This window comes from Kogia breviceps, chromosome 8 (genome assembly GCF_026419965.1).
Source record: "Kogia breviceps isolate mKogBre1 chromosome 8, mKogBre1 haplotype 1, whole genome shotgun sequence".
Taxonomy (NCBI): domain Eukaryota; kingdom Metazoa; phylum Chordata; class Mammalia; order Artiodactyla; family Physeteridae; genus Kogia; species Kogia breviceps.
In genome coordinates this window covers 1,813,327-1,834,471 of record NC_081317.1, presented here as the reverse complement: position 1 = coordinate 1,834,471, position 21,145 = coordinate 1,813,327, and the positions used below count along the sequence as shown (strand labels likewise).

Sequence of the window (21,145 nt, the reverse complement as noted above, 5' to 3'; positions counted from 1 at the left end):
GCCCACAGGTGGGGTGGGTCCTTGGGACGCGGGGTGCAGTCGGGGGTGGGGCCTGGGCGGGGCCCGTGCAGGTGCTGCAGGGCCTGGGCGGGGGTTGAAATCGCCCGGAGCCCCGGGTGGCAGCTGCAGAGAGTGGCCGCTGGGGGGCGCCCGTACACCCAGGGCCCTGACTCAGGGCGGCCCCTCTGAGCCTGGCTGCCCACCAAGGACGGGCGGGGCGGGGCGGCGGCGGTCAGGCCCAGCGCAGAGCCCTGGGGGCTTCTGTGGACGGCGGGGGCGGAGAGGGCAGGGAAGCAACGGCTGCAGGGAACAGCGGCTTGGCCAGCCCAGGACCCCGTGTGCACTTCGCTCTGGGGGCCCGAGCCCGCCCTCCCCGCGTGCTCTGAGCCCAGCGCTTGGCCGCCTCGTCCGTCTCCAGCGCGGCCCTGCTCTCCTGCTATCCTCCCCAGGATCCTCGGGCCTCCCCCGCGCCCGCCCCTCCTCCCCTGCAGATCTGTACTTTCATGTGCCCGCCCTCTCCAGGAACAGGGCCACTCTCCCTCTCCCGTCCCCGGCCTCTCCTGCCGGCGCTCCTCACCCGCTCTCAGCAAGTTCCTGGTCCGCTGAGACGCTGTGACCGGCTCTGGCCCTGCCAGGTTCCTGCCACCCTGGGCGCAGCTGTCGCCCTACTCAACACTGGGGGCAGCGCCCAGGCCAAAGGGAACCTGAGCTGGATAAACACACAGAATCTGCCAGAACCTCCCAGCAACCCCAGGCCCAGTTAAGCCCCGGTTTCCCCTGCTCTCTGCAGCGCCCAGCCCCACACCACGCCCGCCCAAGACCTCACCCGCCCGGGCACCAGGAGCTGTAGGCTGGGGGTTCCACCCAGAGGGCCCCGCACAGGCAGGCAGGCAGGCTGCTCCCCCCTCCCCGCCCCTTCTGGAAGATGTTTGCTTTAAGGACTGAAAGAGAGGCCCCCTGAAGCCCTCTGTGGAGAAGCAGGCCCCAGGTGGGTGCGTCACCAGCAAAGAGCAGACCCTCTGTGCCCCCCTCCCTACCCCACCCCGACAGGGGCTGTCCTGGCAGCTCCTCCCAGGTCGGCACAGGCCACACCCACCTTGGTGTCATCTGGCTGTGGCCAGTCTGGTAGAGCCCTAGGCCAGGCCGCGCAAAGGGCAGCAGGTGTGTGTTGCTGGCCCAGTAGAGGGGTTGCCCCTGGGGGGTCCCTAAAAGCACTGGCCTGTCTTGTCAGCAGGAAGCCTAGGGGCAGGGCGGGGGGTGCAATGGCCCGTAGAGGGCGGGGGAGCCCAGGAGAGGTCGTCCAGCCAGTGGCCCTGTGTGGGGCCCGCCTCTTGCTGCCATCGGCTTCCTGGATGTCAAAGGGGGGCTGACGGTGCTGCGTCCTGGACACTGGGGTCACGCGGGGCCGGGGGTGGGCTCAGTGCCGAACAGGGCAGCGAGCACTCGCCAGACCTGCTGTCGTGCTGCGCGCTTGGCCACAGGCGGGCGCCCATCCTGCGTGCGGTCTCCCAGGTCCGGGGGTCACCGCATCCCGCCTGGGTCGGGGCGGGGCGCGTGTGCCGGTGCTTGGGCGCCGAGGGCGCCAGGTCCGGTCAGGAGTGTGCGCACGGGCGCGCCCCTGCTTCCCTTGGACCCTGCCCGGGCCCTCCCTGTGTGTCCCTGCCCACACCTGGTCCAGGAGTCCAGGCCCTCTGTCTGTCTGTCCGTCCGCGTTGATGTGTCCGCTCCATTCCGTCCCCAGGCTTCACCTGGAAGGCTCCAGCCTGGACTCCTCTCTGTCTCAGTAAGTGCTTGGCTCACAGGTGGCCTCCCAGCCCCTGGCAGGCCCAGGGGGGAGGGTCCGCTCCGGCCACGCCATCTGCCCTGCAGCCGGGTGAGAGCGGGGACACGGCCGGTGATGCTGGGCCTTGGGTGGGGCTTCCTGGGGAGGAGTCTGGGAGTAGGAAATGGGGGTGTCCAGAGGCGAATACCCCACAGGTGGTGACCACAGCCCTCGGGAGGGAACCAGGGACCCCTGCCGTGGTGCCTACGTGGGGACAGGCGTACAGGTGACCGCTGGTGACCATCCGGACCCCCAGGCGCCTGGCTCGGCTGCCCCACCGTGAGCCCTGCCAGGCTTTTCCTGGCTTCAGCTAGGATTTAGATCAAGCAGAGGGTGCTTTGAGGTCGGGGTACCCAAGCGCCCTCAGCAGCCCCGTTGGGGGCATTTCTGGGAAAGAGCCCCCCACCTGCTCACACCCACGGCATCCGGTGTGGCCACCGACTGGGGCCTGGTTTTTAGTCTCGTTAATTAATGCCGTGGGCATTGGCCACCACTGCGCGCTCGGGCTCGGGGATTCTCCGCGCCGCCCCCTGCAGCCGGAGGCTTTGCGCTGTTACGCCGCCGGCAGGAGCCTGGAAGCTGCCCTGGGCCTCCGTCCCCCGGCGGTGGCGCGGTGGGTGACAGGAGGGGGAAGGTACCTCCACCACCGCAGGGCTCTCCCAGCCCCACCAGGAGCGGGTCTGAGACCGTGGGAGGATGTGGACGGTTGCGGCCGCCTGAGGGGCCGAGGCTGGGGTCCTGCTGCCCCAGAATTGCCTTGTCACGGGCAGAGCAAACGTCCCTGGGCCCTCGGAGGCTCACCGAGGCCCCTGACCGAGCCAAGGCGCCAGTACAAGGGCGCTCTCGGACTGGGGAGGCCCAGGACGGTGCCATCTGTTGGTTTGAGAGGTCACCTGGAGCCCTTGCTTTCCTCGGCGTGCCAGGCACCGGCAGGGCTGACTGGCAGAGAGGAGGCGCGTGGCCGTGGGCTGACGCGGGACGGCGGGTGGCCTGTGCCCCGGCCTGTACCGTGGGAGGAGCTGCAGGAGAGCCTGTGCCCCCGATGCCCCCACAGGCGAGGCTGCAGCCGGGGCAGAGCAGCCCGTCTGCAGCCCGTCCGCCTGAGGGCCCCACCTCCAGACCCAGACCAGCCCAGCTCCTTGCCCGCCCACCCTGGGACCTACCAGTGCCCGGGGAGCAGGGCGGGCCACGTGTCTGTTCTCGTCCAGGGCCCCGGGGCGGGTCACGGGCTCTGCCCATTCTCAGAATAGCCGGCCTTGGGGTTGGCAGTTGGGCCCGGGCCCTGCTCTTCCATCTTGGCTGGGGCTGTGTGGCCTCCTGCGTAGAGCTGCCGGGCACTTGCTGGAGAGCCACCGGCACGCAGCAGCAGAGCGGGAAGAAGGCCGCCAGAGCTCGGCCCCATGTGAGTGCGAGGCTGTCACAGCTGGGCGGGTGGGCCTCCCCGCGGCCGTGTGCCTGGTGTCTGGCCACCCTCGCACTGGCACCGGCCGCCCGGCCCTGCGTTTGCCGCTTCCCGGCACAGGCCGTCGGTGCCAGAGCCGCCTGCCAGGAATCACTGGAAGGCCACTCGCCCAGCCTGCCGGTCAGCAGGGTGAGCTGCAGCCCCCTTCTTCCACCTGCCCTCGCCTGGCAGGTCTGGTCCTGGAGTGGGGTGGGTGGAGTTCAAGCTGCTCTGCTGGCACGAGGGGGCCTCCTCTGGCCCACCCCAGCGTGGGCAAGACCCTGCCCACCGGCAGCGGGCCTGGGCCCGCTCGAACGCAGGCCGAGTGGGGATGGGGCAGAGCCACCTGCTGGGACCTGACTCCTACGCCCCTGAAACTCGGGAGACGCAGGCCCCGTCGGGAGTCCAGAGCCCTGTCTCCTCTGACCACTGGGTGACCTGAGCCAGCGTCCAGCGTGGGTGGGCCTCAGTTTCCACGTGTGTAGGGATGGGGCTGGTGGGAGCCCTCTGAGAGGCCCCGTGACCGGGCTTGGGGAGACGGCCCTCGAGCCGCCTGGCCTGGATCCCTGTCCTTGCCGGCCGGAGAGCTGCTCACTCCGCGAGGGACAGAAGGGGGCAGGGCGCAGGGCTGCCCCGGGACAGGGTGTGGGTTTGGCCTGTCCAGTCCTTGGGGCTCATGACTTACCCCCAGGGGGTACCCCAGGAACTGAGGCCGGGGCTCTCAGAAGCCTAGGGACCCCGTGACCAGAGCTGCCCAGTGCCGTAGACCTTCCTGCACCGCGGGCGGCGGGCGGCAGGGGCCCCGCGGTGCGCCCAGTCCTCCCCGCCGGGCGTCCTGCCGGAGGAGCGGGTGAATGGATGTGAGCGGGTGCAGACGAAGTGGGCCCCTCGTCTGCCCTCGCCCAGGGCTCTCGAGCTGTGTTTGCCAGGCCGTCGCCCTGTGAGCTCTCAGCCGGCTCCCGGCTCTGGGCCCCCACCCAGCCCTCCCCCGCTCCCCGGAGCAGCTTCCTGTAGGCCTGGTCACCGGCTCCACCATGGGGCCGCCGCAGGGCCTCAAGCCACGGCAGCCGTACACGTGGGTTTATGGCGCGGGCCCGTCTCTTCTGGGTGATGGGAGTGAAGGGTGTGGGCCAGAGTCGGACTCAGAGCAAGTCCAGCCGCGATCGCCGGCACCGCCCAGCTGGCGGGGCCCGAGCCGCAGGCGTGGGCCGTCTCTCACTTCATCCTCTCTCTGAAAACCAACGCTTATCTGGACTTTACGAGGGAGGACCTGAGGCGCAGAGAGGACCGTGTTAACTTCTCCACGGTCGCGGCAGCCCTGCCCGGCTCCCCCAGGATGCCCACGGCAGGCGGTTCCACTGTCACCGCCGGAGCCCCAGGTGAGGCGGCGGAGGCTCAGACAGGCGGGGCCCCAGGCAGGGGAGGGGCGGGGCTCTGCCAGGGCACACGGTCCGTGACCCCGGCATGGCCGCGTCCCCTAGGAACCTGCGGAGCCAGGAGCACATGCTGCAGCTGAATTGCACCCGTTGCACCCGCACTTCAGAGTAAATGGAAAGCTTGTAACTTACTTTCTGTGGTGGGAGAAGCGGGCAGCCACAGCTCGTGAAAAATTAAAAGTGGAGGCGGCTCCGTGGATTTCCCCGGCACCCAGGCTCGACCTCCCGGGGCCGAGTCTCCGCCGCCCCCCACCCCTTTCTCTCCTCCCGCGTGGAGAGCGCCCGGGGCGGGGGTGGGGGACCTGTCCAGATGGGTGTCCACAGCCGCCGGGCAGGGGGCTGACGGGTTCCGTGTCTGGGGCGTGACCTGTCCCAGTTGGCAGTCCTGACCCCTGGGCCTGGGCGGGGACTTCCGGGGGCAGCAGCGGCAGCGGCCGTGAGAGGCATGCGGGCTGGGGGCGCGGTGCACGGGGGAGAGGTCCCCGGGAGGCCGAGGAGGAGAGAGGGAGACTCGGCCACCAGCCACGCGCACCAGCCACGTGGGCCGAGCTGGGCCTTGCTGGCCACATGAGGGCCAGGAAGGGGGTACCCGAGTGGAGGGGCACAAGGGGTGGGCACCCCTCCTTGAGGCTTTGCTGTGCGGGGCAGGACGGTGGGGGAGGGGTCCCTCGGGACACATGGGCACCGCCGAGGGGCGTCTGCCCCCTGACCTGGGTCAGGCCCAGCCCGGCTTGTCGGAGCACCTCCTTCAGAGACAAGGCATTTGACCGACTCCCCAAAGGGACCCTCAGGGATTCCCACCCGGCTCCGGGCAGCACCTGCAGAGGAGCCTGGGGTTCAGGTCCAGTGGGGCGTGCTGGGGTACAGTGTACAGTGCATGTGTTGGGGTACAGTACGGTATGCTGGGGTGTAGTGTACAGTGGGGTACACAGAGGTATACTGGAGTCCAGTGGGTATACTGGGGTACAGTGTACACTGAGGTGTGCTGGGGTGTAGTGCATGCCGGGTGCACTAGGGTACAGTGGGACACGATGGTGAGTGTGCTGGGCTGCTGTGTGCAGTGGGTGTGCTTGGGTACAGTGGGGTACGCAGAGGTGTGCTGGAGTACAGCGGGTATATCGGGGTGCCGTGTGCAGTGGGTGTGCTGGGGTACAGTGGGGTTTGCAGAGGTGTGCTGGAGTACAGCGGGTATATCGGGGTGTCGTGTGCAGTGGGTGTGCTAGGGTACAGTGGGGTACGCAGAGGTGTGCTGGAGTACAGCGGGTATATCGGGGTGTCGTGTGCAGTGGTGTGCGTCGTGTACAGTGTGCAGTGGGGTGTCCTGGGCTGCAGTCGGGTCCACTGACCACTGGCTCTGGGCTTGGACCCCACCGGTCTGCGGGAAGCCTGTCCTGCCGCCCCGGCTGACCGCCCTGCACCAGGACCTGAGAGTGGGGAAAGGCTCACACCACCAGCTCCTCCCCCTGGGCCCTTCTTGAGCCCTGTGACCAGTGGGGTCCACTGTGGTCAGGCCAGGGCCCCCGACCTGGCGAAGGTCAGGAAGGGGCTGGGGCTCTGCCCAAGTCCCTTCCCGCGGGCCCGTCACCAGGGCAGGTCCAGACGGCTGCTGCCAACACATCAAGCCTGTATCACACGCTGTGCCTACAACAGACTTGGGGAGTGATGAATATTGTAAACACTTGTTGGAGATGTTGGGGCAGCCAGCCGCAGGCAGAGTAGTGCCATTAAACTTTCAAGGTGACAGCGGCATGAATTTCTGCATCGATAGGAGCGGAGCTGTAGCCTGGTTAGAGGGCGAGGACGTTCACAGCCCTCCACCCTGGTGGGCGACGACAGGGAGGTAGGGCTGGGGAGCAGGGACCTGGGCCAACGTGCGCCTCACCTCTGCCTGTGGACCACTGTCCTGCCTCCCATCTGCTCAACTGCCACCTCCTACGTGCAGCCCTCCAAGATTCCTCTGGGTAGCACTACTCTGCCTTCAGGGTGCTCAGCCCCTCTGCTTCCTGTGTCACGGTCTCCACACAGAGTGTGGCTGAGCAGCTGCCTCACCTGGACAGTCTTATCGCACCCACACATCCCTGAGGGTGGCGGGGCCGCCTCCACCTGACATCTGGGTGAGGTGAGGCACAGGGCGTGGCATCTGGACTAGGCCTCTCTGGTCAAAAGCCCCACCCCAAATCCCGGGCTCCTGGTGCCTCTGTCTGGTCAGGGGGTGAGGACTGGCCACAGTGATGCCCACGGGCTGCTTGTGGGGTCCTAAGACCCACCTGCCAATGGGGCGGATGCAGCCTGGAATGGAGGCCGTGTGGCAGATGCCAGGTGCCAACCCAGAGCAAGGCAGCCCCGCCCCGGGGCCTCCACCCCGCGAGGGAAGCGGTGCTAGACCATTCCCGCCGCGGGAACCTGGCTGCGGGGTCCTCCTGCCTGCTGTCCACACTGGCGTTTCCATGTCTCCAGTGGAAACTGCAGTGGGAACATAAAGCCCTCGCCTGCCCGGCATGCCGCCCACAGCGGGCTCGCGGCCGAGGCGGGGGCAGCGGCCCGTGGCCTCCGGGTCCCACGTTACCCTAGTGACCGGAAGGTCCAGCCCCACCCCGCCTCCTCATTCGACAGGAGCCTCCTGCCAGCCCGTGTGGTCTGTTCCCAGGATGCTGGGAGCCCGGGCAGGGGCTCAGGGCATCTGGGGATCGTCCAGGGAATGGCCTCGGCGGGAGGGGGCCCCCTGCCGGCCTGTCTGCCTCGACCATCCCGCGGGTCTCCAGGCACAATCACCAGGGGCCTCCAGACACAGCAGCTGACCATTGGCTTCCGGAACGTTCTATACTAATGATCTGGCATGTTTTGAGCGAAGGGCCGCACAGGCCACGTGTAATCCTGGTGGCTGCCATGACAGCCCAGGCCGGGGGCCTGTGAGCACACACGCCTCCGCGGGGCCTGGAGGGCCCTGGGCACTGAGAAGGCGGCAGCCGGTGGTCAGGTCCGCCGGGGGCACGTGGGGATGTGGCACCCAGGGCCTTCTGTCCGAGGTGGCGGCGCTGCCCCTGGCTCTGGCAGCAGGGAGGGGCCCGCCATGTGGGGGGCTTTGGGCTGGAACCCCCCGCCGGCCCCCGCTGGCCCCGGGCCCACTCCTTCCCGCCCGCCCCCCAGGGTGCAGGTGGAGTTCTACGTCAACGAGAACACCTTCAAGGAGAGGCTTAAGCTGTTCTTCATCAAAAACCAAAGATCCAGTGAGTGGGGCCTTCAGGGTGGGGGGCAGGGGTGGCGGGGGTGCCCCTCACCTCCGTCCCGCACCACGTTCCGCCCCGTGGGGACCCGCCGCCCCTGGCAGCCGGGTGGCACCGTCTCAGCCCCTTCACCCCGAGGGGCTCCCCGGCCCCTCCGTGTGGCCCCACCCTCCCGCTGTGGGTACCCTCCCCCTGCATCCCAGCAGGAGCTTGGCCCCCTGGGATGCAAGATGGGGTGCGGAGGGGCCCGTGGGGCCTGGTCCGTCCGTCTGTCGGTTGCTCCCCCGCCCCCCGCCACCGGTGCCACCAGCTCGGGGAGCCCACTGTACCACGTCCGTGAGGCGGGGCAGGGTGAAGCCTCTCCGAGGCCGGCCCGACGGAGCCGCCCTGTCGGTGCTGGCGGGGCAGCCGGCGCGGAGGCCCAGGTGCAGAGGGAGGGGTGCGGGCTGGGCCCCCGGCCGGTCCGGGAGCCCTGACCACCGTCCCGCCCCGCACAGGCCTGAGGATCCGGCTGTTCAACTTCTCCCTGAAGCTGCTGACCTGCCTGCTGTACATCGTCCGCGTCCTGCTGGATGACCCGGCCCTGGGGATAGGATGGTGGGTGGCCTGCGCGCCCGGGGCGGGCCGTCTTGTGGGCCCTCTGCCGTTACGGAGGCCGGTGGGGTCCGCACACGGGTCCGTGCCCGGCGCCCTGTGCCCAGGGCCTTGGGGAGTCCTTCCTTCCCCCATGGGACCCCCCCCCCCAGCATCCCTCCCCAGCAGAGCCGCGGCCAGGACGCCGCCCCCGGGCTCCTGCTGACCAGCCGGCTCAGCACGGGCACAAGGGTGTCCTTGTCGTGGACGACGGCTGCGTTTGCGGCCACACCCGGACCTGGACTGAGCTCTCCTTGGGGGTCTGGGATGCCCCCTCCCTGCTCGCCCAGGGGTGCGCGGGGGGGTCTCAGCGAGGGGCTCTGGCTCCCTCAGCTCCTGCTGGGCAGGCAGGGGTGCCCGGCCTCGGTGGGGGGAGGATGTGAGCCTCGCGGTGCAGGGAGGGTGTGTGCCTCTTTCTTGGGGCTCCACCCGGTCCCCCTTGCCCCTCCCGGCCCACCTCCCCATCTGCTCCGGGAGCCTCTCTGGACTCCCTCGTAGCCGGATGTGGGATTCTGGAAGGTTCCAGAGCGGTCCTCTCTCTCCTGCTTCCCTCTTTTGCTCTCTCTGGGGGGTTTCCCCGGCTTTCTCTCCAGCCCTCTAGTTGAGATTTTCACTTCTGCTCTTGTGTTTTCTGATTTCCGAGAACGCTTCATCTCCAGGCGTCGCCCCCGCTGCAGGCGCCCTGCCATCAGCACCTCGGGTTTGTCTGAAACGCTTTCCTTCCTTACAGTTCCCCCTCCTGCTCGGTCTCTGCTCCCCCGAGCTCCCGTTGAAGGGACTTCCTCCAGCGTCTGGCCACTCACGCTAAGGTTGGGCTCTCGGAGGCCGAGGGCCCTGCGGTCAGGGTGTGTGGCCGGCTGGTCACCGCCGTCCCCTGGGTCTGCCCGGCTCCTCAGAGCAGATCCTTCCCCTCTTGCCGGCAGGGTAAGGCCTGGCCCCTGGGCTCCCGCCGGCTGCGAGCTGGGAAGGAGGCCCGGGTCAAAGTTCGCAGTGCCCGCTTGAAGTTACCTCCCCGCCACGTGCAGCGGGGAGGGTTCCCCAGGCCAGACCCTCACCCACTCCTGAGAACGGACCTCCCGTCTTCTCCGGGAGTGCGGGAGGACAGATCCCACTGTGGTGGTTTGAGAAGGAAACTGGGGTTCTGACTCTCAGAGCACTTTCCTGGGTTCATCCCACCTTCTCCCACTCCAAGAGGCGTCTGGGACATCTGGCTTTACATCCCCACAGAGACCGGCTCTGTCGTATTCATTGCACGGCGCCTGGCACGTGACGGGTGGGTGGGAGAGCGAATGGATGGGTGAGGGGGCTGGTAGATGTATGGGTGGGATGGACAGGTGGGTGGATAATGGATGAATGGGTAGATGGATGGGTGGATAGATGGAGGACGGATGGGTGGGTGGATAAATGAGTGGATAGAAGGTGGATGGTGGATGAGAGGAGGGTGTACAGGTGGGTGATGTAAGGATGGTGGATGGATGGATGTGTGGGTGGGCGGCTGGCGGGCGGCTGGCGGCTTCTACGGGCATGAGTTTGTTGCAGCAACAGGCTCAGGCTTAGGAGGAAGAGGGTCAGTTGAGAAAAAAAGAGGAGGAAGCTGCCCGTCGCCGTGGGGCTCTTTGAGAGTGAGGGTCCTGTTGGCCAGTGACCCTGGCTCTGCTTGTAATCTGGGGCAGAACTAGCATGTCTGCCGGGCCCCTGCCACCTTCCCAGTGATGGCATCCAGGTGGCTCGGGGAGGCTTGTCCCCGGGAGTGACTTAGGGACGGGCGTCTTGGAGTCGGCACCGAGGGGCAGGAGCTCGGCTTCCTCTACGCGTCTCACGCACGTTGTCCAGCCTTGTTTCAGCAGCTCTGGCCTCCAGGAGGCCCTGTGTGCGCCATGGCCCATCTCTGGCCACGCACAGCCCCTTCTCTGCCGGCAGCCCAGGTGGAATCCCCACTCCCTCTCGGGCTCCCCTCTTGTGTTCTCCGCACCCGGCCCGCCCCTTCTCCGGCCCCTCACCCGTTAGAGACCCTCCAAGAGCGTCTGCAGGGTGGGAGCAGGCTGCCCCATCCCCCAGGTGTTAGAATACAGGCGGCTGTCTCAGTTGCGGGGGCCTGGCCCTGGTTGGGGAGAGTGTGCCCCCCATACGCCCGAAGCCCGTGGCAAGCCTGGGAAGGGTCCGGTCCCCTCGGGGGCGGTGCTGGGAGGGGCCGTGGCCGGCCAGCTCCGTCTCTCCACAGCTGGGGCTGCCCGAAGCAGAATTACACCTTCAATGAGTCGTCCTCCGAGATCAATTGGTGAGTTTGCCACCCAGCTCCCACTCAGAGGCCCAGGGCCGGGTGGGGTGGACAGAGGGTGACGCTGCCCAGCCCCCCGGGATACATGCCCAGCCGCAGCCCGTGACCCTCCTGGGATCCCCGGGCTCTGGCCAAGCAGCGGGCAGTGGCGGGGTGGCCCCTCAGAGTACAGCCCCTGAGGCCCAGGAGCAATGTAAGTGACAGCAGGGGTCGCCAGCAGCCGGCTTGGCCCAGCCCGCATGGATGGTGGGTAGGAGGAGAGGTGCTGCGAGGACCTGCTGGAGGGTCAATCGCTGCCTCCGCCACTCACGACCCCTTAGCCAAAGAAAGCAGGCGCCCAGTCAGGCAGTGGGAAGTGACGCCAGAGCGGCGGGGGTGCCTGGTCCACAGGTTAGGACGTGTCCCAGGGCCTTGGCCGCCTTCTTGATGGAGGCTTCTCCCTTCCAGCCTCCCCAGACCCAGAGCCCCCCTTTGGCCTTAACCTGCACCTACGCCCCACCCCTAGCACCCCCGGCCCAGCTTTGCAGAGCAGTCCTGGTCCTTCACAGCAGCGAGACCCAATGTACCAGGCTCTGAGCTCTCTGTTCCCAGCTCCGCAGCTTCTCCCACCCTGGCCCGGTCACCCTGTCCTGGAAGGCACACACAGGTGGGGTGGAAGGGACACGCCAGCCCCTCCCTTCATACCCGGCCCTGGCAGCCTCTCCTTTCTGGGTGGCCAGGGCAGCTCCTGAGCCCTGGCCCAGCTCTCATCCAAGCAGCCCTGAAGGCCTAGGGATTTCAGAGTCTCTGTGTTTGGCTGAGGAAATAACTGCCCAATGCCTCCACTGCGGCGGGGGCCCTCCCACCCCACAGGGGCCCACGGGGGTCAGGGACTTGGCCGTCTGAGGTCTGGCTCTGCCTGGGGAGGGTCCGTCTGGGCAGGGTCGGTGCTGAGCTCGGCCACCCGACCCCTCCTGCTAGTGTCACCCCAACCTTTGTCACGAGGCTGCGTCTGGGCAGGGACACCACCCCCCAAGTCACTCCTCTCCCCTGCTGGGTTATGGACGAGGAACTGAGGTCGGAAACCGGGGAGCGTGATGGCCAGCACCCCTGCCCCTGCAGGGATGGGCGTAGGAGCCTGTCCCCGGGAGCCCAGATGAGAAGGGGAGGCCACCTGGGCCAGCTGCGGACTCTTGAGCCCACGGCCCGTCCCCAGGGCAGCCCGCTTAGGCCCTGGCCTCACAGGCCCCGCCCTGGGGCCTCCTTTCCCCGGGGAACCTCCCCTTCCCTCCTGTTCTCGGCCCCTCCGAGGGCAAGGCTGCTGCCCTCCGTCCAGTTCCAGCAGCAGCCTGCGGTCAGTAGAGGCCCAGGGCTCACCTCTCTCTCTTCCCAGGGCCCCCATCCTGTGGGTGGAGAGGAGGACGGCTCTGTGGGCCATTCAGGTGAGTGGGGGGAGCACGGCTCTGGGGGGGCCCTGTCTGCCCTGGTCCTGCTCACAGGCACGGGCCCCTCCCCGCCCCAGGTCACCGTGGCCATTATCAGCTTCCTGGAGACCACGCTCCTCATCTACCTCAGCTACAAAGTGAGTGGCCCCCCAGGCCTGGCCCCGCCCTGCTGAGCACCGGCCCTCCCAACGCCCTCCCCCCGCCCCGCCCACCTGCTCTGAAGCCCACCCCCTGGCTCCCCAGGGCCCTCCCCCTGCACCCCTCCACCAGCCCACGCCCCGCCCTGTGCCCCGCCCCGCCCACCTGCCCTGAAGCCCACCCTCCTGGCTCCCCAGGGCCCTCCCCCTGCACCCCTCCACCAGCCCACGCCCCGCCCTGTGCCCCGCCCCGCCCACCTGCCCTGAAGCCCACCCTCCTGGCTCCCCAGGGCCCTCCCCCCGCACCCCTCCCCCAGCCCACGCCCCGCCCTGTGCCCCGTCCCGCCCACCTGCCCTGAAGCCCACCCCCTGGCTCCCCAGGGCCCTCCCCCCGCAGCCCTCCCCCAGCCCACGCCCCGCCCCCACGCCCCGCCCTGTGCCCCGCCCCGCCCACCTGCCCTGAAGCCCACCCCCTGGCTCCCCAGGGCCCTCCCCCCGCACCCCTCCCCCAGCCCACGCCCCGCCCTGTGCCCCGTCCCGCCCACCTGCCCTGAAGCCCACCCCCTGGCTCCCCAGGGCCCTCCCCCCGCAGCCCTCCCCCAGCCCACGCCCCGCCCCCACGCCCCGCCCTGTGCCCCGCCCCGCCCACCTGCCCTGAAGCCCACCCCCTGGCTCCCCAGGGCCCTCCCCCCGCACCCCTCCCCCAGCCCACGCCCCGCCCTGTGCCCCGCCCCGCCCACCTGCCCTGAAGCCCACCCCCCAACCCCCCACTCCGGCTCCCCAGGGCAACATCTGGGAGCAGATCTTCCGCGTGGCCTTCATCCTGGAGATGATCAACACACTGCCCTTCATCATCACGGTGGGTGAAGCGCCAGCTGAGGAAGCGGCCGCCGAGCCCCGCGCCCCCTGAACCGTTTCCTCCGCAGATATTCTGGCCGCCGCTGCGGAACCTGTTCATCCCAGTGTTTCTGAACTGCTGGCTGGCCAAGCACGCCCTGGAGAACATGATCGTGAGCCGTGGGCCGGGCAGCTCTGCACAGGGTGGGCTCCCCCCTGCCCCGCCCCTCCCCTCCCCTCCCGCTTCACCTCTGCGGGGCCCCCAGGACCCCAGGGCACAGCTCGCCATGCCCTGGCCCTGTGGAGAGCTGGCCAGCTTCCTTCGGTGCCCAGGAGGCCGGGTTGACCGGTGGACAGACGTGTGTCTGTCACCACGAGATGCCCTCACACCTCCTTCCTGACCAGCCGGAGCCCCAGCCCTGATGCCCCGGGAGATTCGCCCAGGCCCGTCCCTGACCCTGGAATCATGGCTGGAGGAGGGGGAGGGTGAAAGTGCAAAGTGAGCGCAGGCGGGGCCCCCGGGAGCCAGGGCCCCGGGCAGACCCTTGCTGAGGTCTGAGCAAGGCCCCTGTCGGCAGGCGGCGCAGTGCCTGTTTTCCCCCAGGGCGCCCCTCCCCAGCCCAGGCCCTCGTGGTTCACCCCCATCGCAACTGCAAAGTGAGGTGCTGAGGCCACAGCCTGTGGCCTGTGCCTGGGGTCCTCCCCTGGCATGGCGGGGCCAGACGGAGAGAGAGAGCTGAGGTCAGGTGGAGCTGCAGCCACGCCCTTTCCCCGCCCCCCCCCCCCCCCCCGTTCACGCATTCTCGTGCATGTGGGACGTAGGCGGGGGGGGGGGGGGGGCGAGGGCCCTGGGCTCTGACCAGTCCCCCCTCTGGCCCCGACGGCGCCACCTCCCGCAGAACGACTTCCACCGAGCCATCCTGCGCAGCCAGTCGGCCATGTTCAACCAGGTCCTCATCCTCTTCTGCACCCTGCTGTGCCTCGTCTTCACGGGGTGAGTCCCTGCCAGGCGGCCGCGCAGCGCGTAGCCCGGCCCTCCTCGCGTCCAAGAAGCCGGGATGGAGGCCCGGGAGGCAGCTCGGAGCCCCTGTTCCGAGGCCGGAGCTGCCGAGTCCGGCTCCTCTGGGGCCCGCGGAGACGTCGTGGAGGGGGGCACTGGCTCCTGGCTGGGGGGGGCGGGGGTGGGACCGGGGACCCCCACGCCCCCCAACACACGCACGCTCTAGCGGAGGGGGGCGGGGTGTCCGCGGGGTAGGAAACGCCAGGGTGGTCCAGCCTGCCCCCTGCCCGCAGCCAGCGCGTCCACCCTGGGGAGGGCCCCGAGCACCGCTGTGTGCCGCGCCGCGGTGGACGTGCGCACGGGACGCAGGGCCACGGCGGGGGGAGGACTGTCCAGCTCTAGCTGGGCGGGGGGGCCTGAGCGTGCTCCGCGCCGTCTGACCTCCTGGGGGAGGACGAGCTCCGAGGTGGGTGGCAGGTAGGGGCTCGCAGCCTGGGTGGCCCCGCCCACCCCCTCTGACCCCAGGCCCACGCTGAACCCTCGCAGCGCCGTGTCCGCGCTCCCGGCCAATTTTCCAGGGGCCTCCAAAGCGCCTCGGGGCAGGAAAGGAAGGTCCAGGGGACGTGCTGGGTGTGCCGGCCCCGCAGGCCGGGGTCGGAAAGCGCAGAGCTGGACCCAGGCCCAGGCTGGGGCGCCGTGTCGGCGACAGCTGACGTGCTGTCGCGGGCAGGCCCAGCCTCGCCCCAGGAGCCAGGGCGGCCGAGGCCCTGCCGCCACCCCCATCCCCGGTTCCAGGACCTGCGGCATCCAGCACCTGGAGCGCGCGGGCGACAACCTGTCCCTCCTGACGTCCTTCTACTTCTGCATCGTCACCTTCTCCACCGTGGGCTACGGAGACGTGACGCCCAAGATCTGGCCGTCCCAGCTGCTGGTGGTCGTCATGATCTGCGTGGCCCTCGTGGTACTCCCGTTGCAGGTGAGCCCTGCCCGGCAGGAGGCGAGAGGGTCGAGGAGGGGCCCCACTCCTGGGAGGGGCCTGGGAGTGCACAGAGGGGCCGCGTGTGGTTTCCCGTAAACGGTGCCAGGCACGCTGGCTCCTGCCCCCTGGCATCCTGGATGCCTCCGCAAGGCTGTGCCCTTGTCCCACGGCTGCGGAGCTTCTGTCCCCGCGGTGCTCTGGCCCCCACGCTCCTGGCGGGTGCAGGGGCCGCTCAGAGCTGGTGCTTACATCCCGTCACCCAGGCCAGCCTGGCGCCCAAGCCCCAAGGAGAGGGAGGCCGCGGGGCCCGGCATCGGAGGCACAGACCATCCTCCAGGGCTAGTGGACGGTGAGGGCCGGCGAGCCTGACTAGTCTGTTGTCGGTGATGAGAAGGGATGGTCCCAGCGTTAGCGCCCTTCGTTCTTTCTTTAACCGCGTTCACCAGATAGCGCCCTTAGAGACGGTGACGACGAAACGCCCGCCCGTAAACGTCCCCCGCAGAGTAACTGTGATGACGGCTGACAGCATCCTCTCCTCTCAGGGCTGAGTTTCACACATCAGCGCGGTGCTTCCTGCAGCTGCCGGAACAGAGCACCCCACATACGGGGGCTGGGGGCTTAAACAACAGAAATTTACTCTCTCACAGGCCAGAGCCAGAGTCTGAGACCGAGGTGTCAGCAGGGCTGGTCCTGGAGGCCTGAGGCTGGAGGGGAGGCTCTGCTTCCACGTCTCCAGCTTCTGGTGGTGCCGTGATCCTTGGCGTCCCGGGGCTTGTGGCTGCATCCCTCTCAGCTCTGCCTCCATCTCCACGTGGCTTATTCCTGTACCTCTGTGTCCTCTCCTCTCATTACGGGACACCGGCCACTGGATCTAGGGCCCGCTTTAACCCAGTCTGACCTCATCTTAACTCATTACATCCTCAAAGATCCTATTTCCAAATGAGGTCACTTTCGGAGGGCCACACCTGTGACATGGGAGGCTTGAATCCAGGTGTCTGCTGTCAGAGCCCCGATCCCGCACAGGCCTCAGGGATCACCCTGAGGTGATCGCTGACCCCTCCCACTAGGGCCCAGTCCTGTGCTTCAAGGCCACAGGGCCTTGTCACTGGAACATAGTAGGTGCTCAATAAATTCAATGAGATGATCTCCCTTTAGCGAGATACAGCACATCACCCAGAGCAGGCGACAGCCGGAGGGAGTCGGAGCCGGAGCTCCTGCCATTCATTTTAAATTGTGCGGAAAAAAAATGAACGACCTCAGTGCTTTCACGGGGTCTGGCTGTCACCCACAGACGTGAAGTCAGACAGTAGCGGGAGGCCCTGGGCAGGTCAGTACCCCGGTGAGCTCCGTGGAGCCTGGCGTCCCCTCGCCGCCAGCCCACCTTTATGGATGTGTCACTGTCCTACTTACAAAGGGCTCTCAACACCCAGAGCTCACAGCCAGGAAGTGTGGGCCTGGGTGGAGGGCACCCCCCAGATGGCAGCCTCGAATCACCCACACCCTTGACGTGGGCTCAGAACCATGGTACTCAAAAGTCCTCCTTCCATGCTGGGCATCTGGCTCCCTAATTCTGTGGCCGAGACCTTTCTAAGACACGTTTCCAGGTTTCTCCAAAACGTGTCTCAGGTGCTGACGGAGACCCAAAGGTCTCATAGTTACCTGGATGTTCAGAGGGTATACGTCGGCATCCACTAACGGTTGCTTGGCCTCCTGGGGCTGGGAGCTGGACCTGCCACGTCTCTCACTACCCCACACGCTGGCGGGACGGGCCACTCTGCCCCCACCTGGCCCCTTGAGTGACCTGTGCCGCAAACACCCGTGGTCTTCCGAGACGTGGTTGGGACGCGGCTCCATCCTTGCCCTGCCTCCTCTGTCCTGCTCTGGCCTACGCCCTTCGTGCCCGGCAGGTGCTGCCAGCCGCCCGCCCTGCTCTGTGCTGTCGCAGCTCCCAGAGCCCCAGACCTCCTGGCGCTCACATGCTCTTACCTGCAGTTTGAGGAGCTCGTCTACCTGTGGATGGAGCGGCAGAAGTCGGGGGGCAACTACAGCCGCCACCGGGCCCAGACGGAGAAGCACGTGATCCTGTGTGTCAGTTCCCTCAAGATCGACTTGCTCATGGACTTTCTGAACGAGTTCTACGCCCACCCCCGGCTGCAGGTGAGGCCCCGCCCACGGCCCCACTCCCCGCTAAGTGCGAGGCCCCGCCCACAGCCGCATGCGAGGCCCCGCCCACAGCCCCGCCCCGCCCCTGGGCCCCTGAGCTCCCCGGGCCCGGGTTTCCCTGCCTGTGCGGTGGAGCCCCCGTGGTCTCCCACACTGTGGGGGTCGGTCCGTGGGGTCCCGCCTTTCCCTCCTGCCAGGTACACCATCACAGAGAAGGCTGGGGCTCCCGAGAGGCGACTGGTGTGGAAACACTAGGAAGGAGGGTGGGCCGGATCCGAGCGAGCCTGCCAGCGGGGCTGACCCCGTCCTCCCTGCAGGACTACTACGTCGTCATCCTGTGCCCCACCGAGATGGACATCCAAGTTCGCAGGGTCCTGCAGATCCCCCTGTGGTCCCAGCGGGTCATCTACCTCCAGGGCTCCGCGCTCAAGGACCAGGACCTCATGCGGGCCAAGTGAGCGCCGGCCGGGGGTGAGGGTGTGGTACCGCGCGGCGGCCCTGAGCACGAGCAGGCCAAGGAGGGGCCCTCAGGCGGGCAGCAGCTCCCTCTCTGTGCCCGTCACCCACCCGGGCGAGCCGGGGCCCCCGCTGGCCCCTGCCGAGCCGCCTGGGCGAGCCCACCAGCCTCCTCTCCCACCTGCCTGGCCGTTCATCTGGGGGCTTGGGGGCAGCTGCCGCTCTGAGTCATGTGGGAAGCCGAGGCTGTGCGCAGCTTTTCTTCCAAAGACAAGATGGCGGGGTGACTTGAGGTAAGGAGGCTGAGTTGTGAACGGAACTTTCCAGCATCTGCCGCAGCACACGGAGACACCCCGGAGGCGCCCCCATCACCCGTCAGGATTTTTATTCCAGAGCCTGACGTAACCTTCTAGGTGAAATGTGGGTTGTGTGAAGGCCAAGGGAGCAGGAGACCCAGCAGCCGGGTGCCCCCCACGCCCACCTCCTGAGCCTCGGGCCCCACAGGCTCGCCCAGGAATCAGGGCCCCAGACGGGGACAAGTTGGGGTGGCAGGTGACAGGGTGGGAGCCGCCAGGCCCCCCAGCCCTGGGGCGTGGAGTTTCTCAGCCACCCTTTGTGCAGCCAGGGGCTCTGGGGGGCACGAGGGGGAGCAGGACAGGTCACCCCCAGGCCTCGGGCAGCCTGTCCTGGGAGAGGACAGGCCAGCGGGCAGGGCCCAGCATCTCTGCCACCAAGTGGGCCCTTCATTCGGTGCGCCAGCCCCACCCCGGGTTAGCGGGGGCCCATCCTCAGCGCATCCAGGGCCGGTCAGAGCGAGCTGGGGGCTCGACAAGGCCCGACTCTTCCCCCGACGGCTGAGACGGGAGCACCACGGAGGGCCCTGGCTGTGCTCAGAGCCGGTGTTTTGCAGGATGGACAACGGGGAGGCCTGCTTTATCCTCAGCAGCCGGAACGAGGTGGACCGCACCGCAGCGGTGAGCGCTCCCCACTGCCGCCCAGCACCGGCCCGCAGGCCGCGGGGGGAGGGGGGGGGCGCCTGGGGGCAGAGCTCCTCCCCCAGCCTCTGCTGCCCGCCGGCACCGACCGTGGCCTCCCCGCCCCAGGACCACCAGACCATTCTGCGCGCCTGGGCGGTGAAGGACTTTGCCCCCAACTGCCCTCTCTACGTCCAGATCCTCAAGCCTGAGAACAAGTTTCACGTCAAGTTTGCAGGTATGTTTGGCCCAGAGCGCGGCACCCACGGGTGAGCGAGCCGGGGTGGGGGAGAGGCAGAGCCCGTGCAGGTTCTGCACCTGGGCCTGGGGGTCAGGGAGGGCAGGGGCACTGTGTGACGGGCACCTGTGCTGACCCCTGGAGGGCACAGGCGAGCAGCCCTGTGCTGGACTCCTGGGGGACCAAGGAACAGCGCCCCGCCCCCAGCCCTGGAGCTCTTGGTCCAGCCCGCAGACAAGCCCAGGAGAGCCGAGAGGATGACAGGCTCCCAGGGGCGGGGCGCTGGATGGGGCTGAGCAGGGGAGGGAGGGGTTCTGGGGGTGCTGGGCAAGGGGGCGTCTGCCGCGGGGCGGCAAGAGCCGTGCGGTGGCCCCGGCGCTCCTGCCCACAGAGCACGTGGTGTGCGAGGAGGAGTGCAAGTACGCCATGCTGGCCCTGAGCTGCATCTGCCCGGCCACGCCCACCCTCATCACCCTGCTGGTGCACACGTCCCGCGGCCAGTGAGTGCTGCCCCCGGGGCCGCGCAGCCACGAAGACGGGGGGGCTGGGGCAGCGGGAGGCGTCGAGGAGGCCTGTGACGGGAGGGGGCGAGGCCCGGGGGAAACGGCAAGGATGCCCGCCGCCGTGGACCCGAGCGGGGGGTCGGAGCCGGGGGCCGGCCTGGGGGCTGCTGGGAATTGCAGCCGGGGCCCACCGTGGAGCACAGGGGGCCGTAGCGGGGGCAGCAGGAGAGCCCTGGGATTTAGGCACAGTGACTGGGTCCGGCGGGGCTTGGTTTGTAAGAGAAGGCGCATTTGGTGTTTGGCACCTGGGCTGGGGTCCCAGGCAGAGCCTGAGGCGAGGGGCTGCCCTGGGACAGAGGAGGGGTGCCATCCTCTCTCTGGGAAGACCCAGGCTGGGGTGTGGGGCCTGGGCGGCCCGAGGGGAGGGACCAGGCAGGGGAAGGGGACGTGGCCCGGGGCTCCTGGGAGGACCCACAGGCCGCAGAGGCCAGTCCTGACTCCGAAACATTTTAACACCCCTAAAAATCAGACCACTGTGTTTACAGCTTTTTAAAACTGGTCAAGGACCCATCAGGCCACCCAGGTCTAGTCTCAGCCAGACGGGGTGGGGCTGGGGTCAGGCGTCACGCTGGCTTCCATTCACACCAGCAGCAGCCACACCTGGGGGGCACCGTAGCCCAGCTGGGCGGGGGCCGCCGTGGGGGTGACAGCCTCCCCACGCGCCAGGGAAGGCCAGGACTCACCGGAGCAGTGGCAGCGCATGTACGGACGCTGCTCGGGCAACGAGGTCTACCACGTCCGCATGGGGGACAGCAAGTTCTTCCGCGAGTACGAGGGCAAGAGCTTCACCTACGCCGCCTTCCACGCGCACAAGAAGTACGGCCCCCCACCCGGTCCAGGCCGGGGGGGGGGAGGGGTGCGGGGCGGGCTCCGGAGGCTGAAATGGGCGTGGCCCGTGCCCGCTGCAGGGTGGACCGGCGGGGCCCCGGGGTCAGACATCACGCCCACTCAGCCTTGAGACCCGCACGGGGCCTCTCTCTGTCTCTCTGAGGCTCCCTCGCGGCTGCCCTCGGTGGGTCTCTGGGTCGAGTGGGAAGGGATCCCGACACCCGTGAGGGGAGGGCTGCACCGTCGGCCCCCGAGGAGCCCAGGAGGGGCAGCTTTGGGCCCCATCGAGCCCCCGCGCTGTCCGCTCAGGTACGGCGTGTGTCTCATCGGCCTGAAGCGGGAGGAGAACAAGAGCATCCTGCTGAACCCGGGGCCCCGGCACATCTTGGCCACCTCCGACACCTGCTTCTACATCAACATCACCAAGGAGGAGAACTCGGCCTTCATCTTCAAGCAGGAGGAAAAGCAGAAGAAGAAGGGCTTCACGGGGCAGGGGCTGTACGAGGGGTCCTCCCGCCTGCCCGTGCACAGCATCATCGCCTCCGTGGGTGAGGCCGGGTCCAGCCCCCGCGGGCGCGGCGGGCGCGGCGGGCGTGGCGGGCGGGGCGGGCGCGGTGGGCGGGGCGGGCGGGGCGGGGGACCCGCCCGAAAGACCCAGGTGCTCAGCCCTGCAGCGTAACCCCGGGCAAGTCCCGCCGCTCTGGCCCCGGTT

At 68.4% G+C, this 21,145-nt stretch overlaps 2 protein-coding genes across 14 annotated transcripts in view; one reads left to right on the top strand and one right to left on the bottom strand.

Annotated features, from left to right (window-relative positions):
* The window catches only part of RPL7A (ribosomal protein L7a), a 187,105-nt gene that overhangs the window by 89,589 nt on the left and 76,371 nt on the right, over positions 1-21,145 (bottom strand). The gene's annotated exons all lie outside the window — the stretch shown is intronic.
* KCNT1 (potassium sodium-activated channel subfamily T member 1) overlaps positions 1-21,145 on the top strand; it is a 67,956-nt gene that overhangs the window by 30,826 nt on the left and 15,985 nt on the right. For 8 of the 13 annotated variants that reach the window (XM_067040286.1, XM_067040281.1, XM_067040280.1 and 5 more), the window contains 16 exons: positions 7,847-7,926; positions 8,421-8,520; positions 10,778-10,834; positions 12,207-12,255; positions 12,336-12,395; positions 13,180-13,254; positions 13,322-13,405; positions 14,132-14,226; positions 15,028-15,208; positions 17,204-17,368; positions 17,692-17,828; positions 18,741-18,804; positions 18,934-19,042; positions 19,434-19,542; positions 20,272-20,421; positions 20,743-20,981. In XM_067040286.1, coding sequence (XP_066896387.1) covers positions 7,847-7,926; positions 8,421-8,520; positions 10,778-10,834; positions 12,207-12,255; positions 12,336-12,395; positions 13,180-13,254; positions 13,322-13,405; positions 14,132-14,226; positions 15,028-15,208; positions 17,204-17,368; positions 17,692-17,828; positions 18,741-18,804; positions 18,934-19,042; positions 19,434-19,542; positions 20,272-20,421; positions 20,743-20,981 — 1,754 coding nt within the window. Of the gene's footprint in view, positions 1-3,066; positions 3,225-7,846; positions 7,927-8,420; positions 8,521-10,030; positions 10,835-12,206; positions 12,256-12,335; positions 12,396-13,179; positions 13,255-13,321; positions 13,406-14,131; positions 14,227-15,027; positions 15,209-17,203; positions 17,369-17,691; positions 17,829-18,740; positions 18,805-18,933; positions 19,043-19,433; positions 19,543-20,271; positions 20,422-20,742; positions 20,982-21,145 lie in introns of those variants that run through there. The other 5 variants (XM_067040276.1, XM_067040282.1, XM_067040278.1 and 2 more) reach the window with 3 other exon arrangements.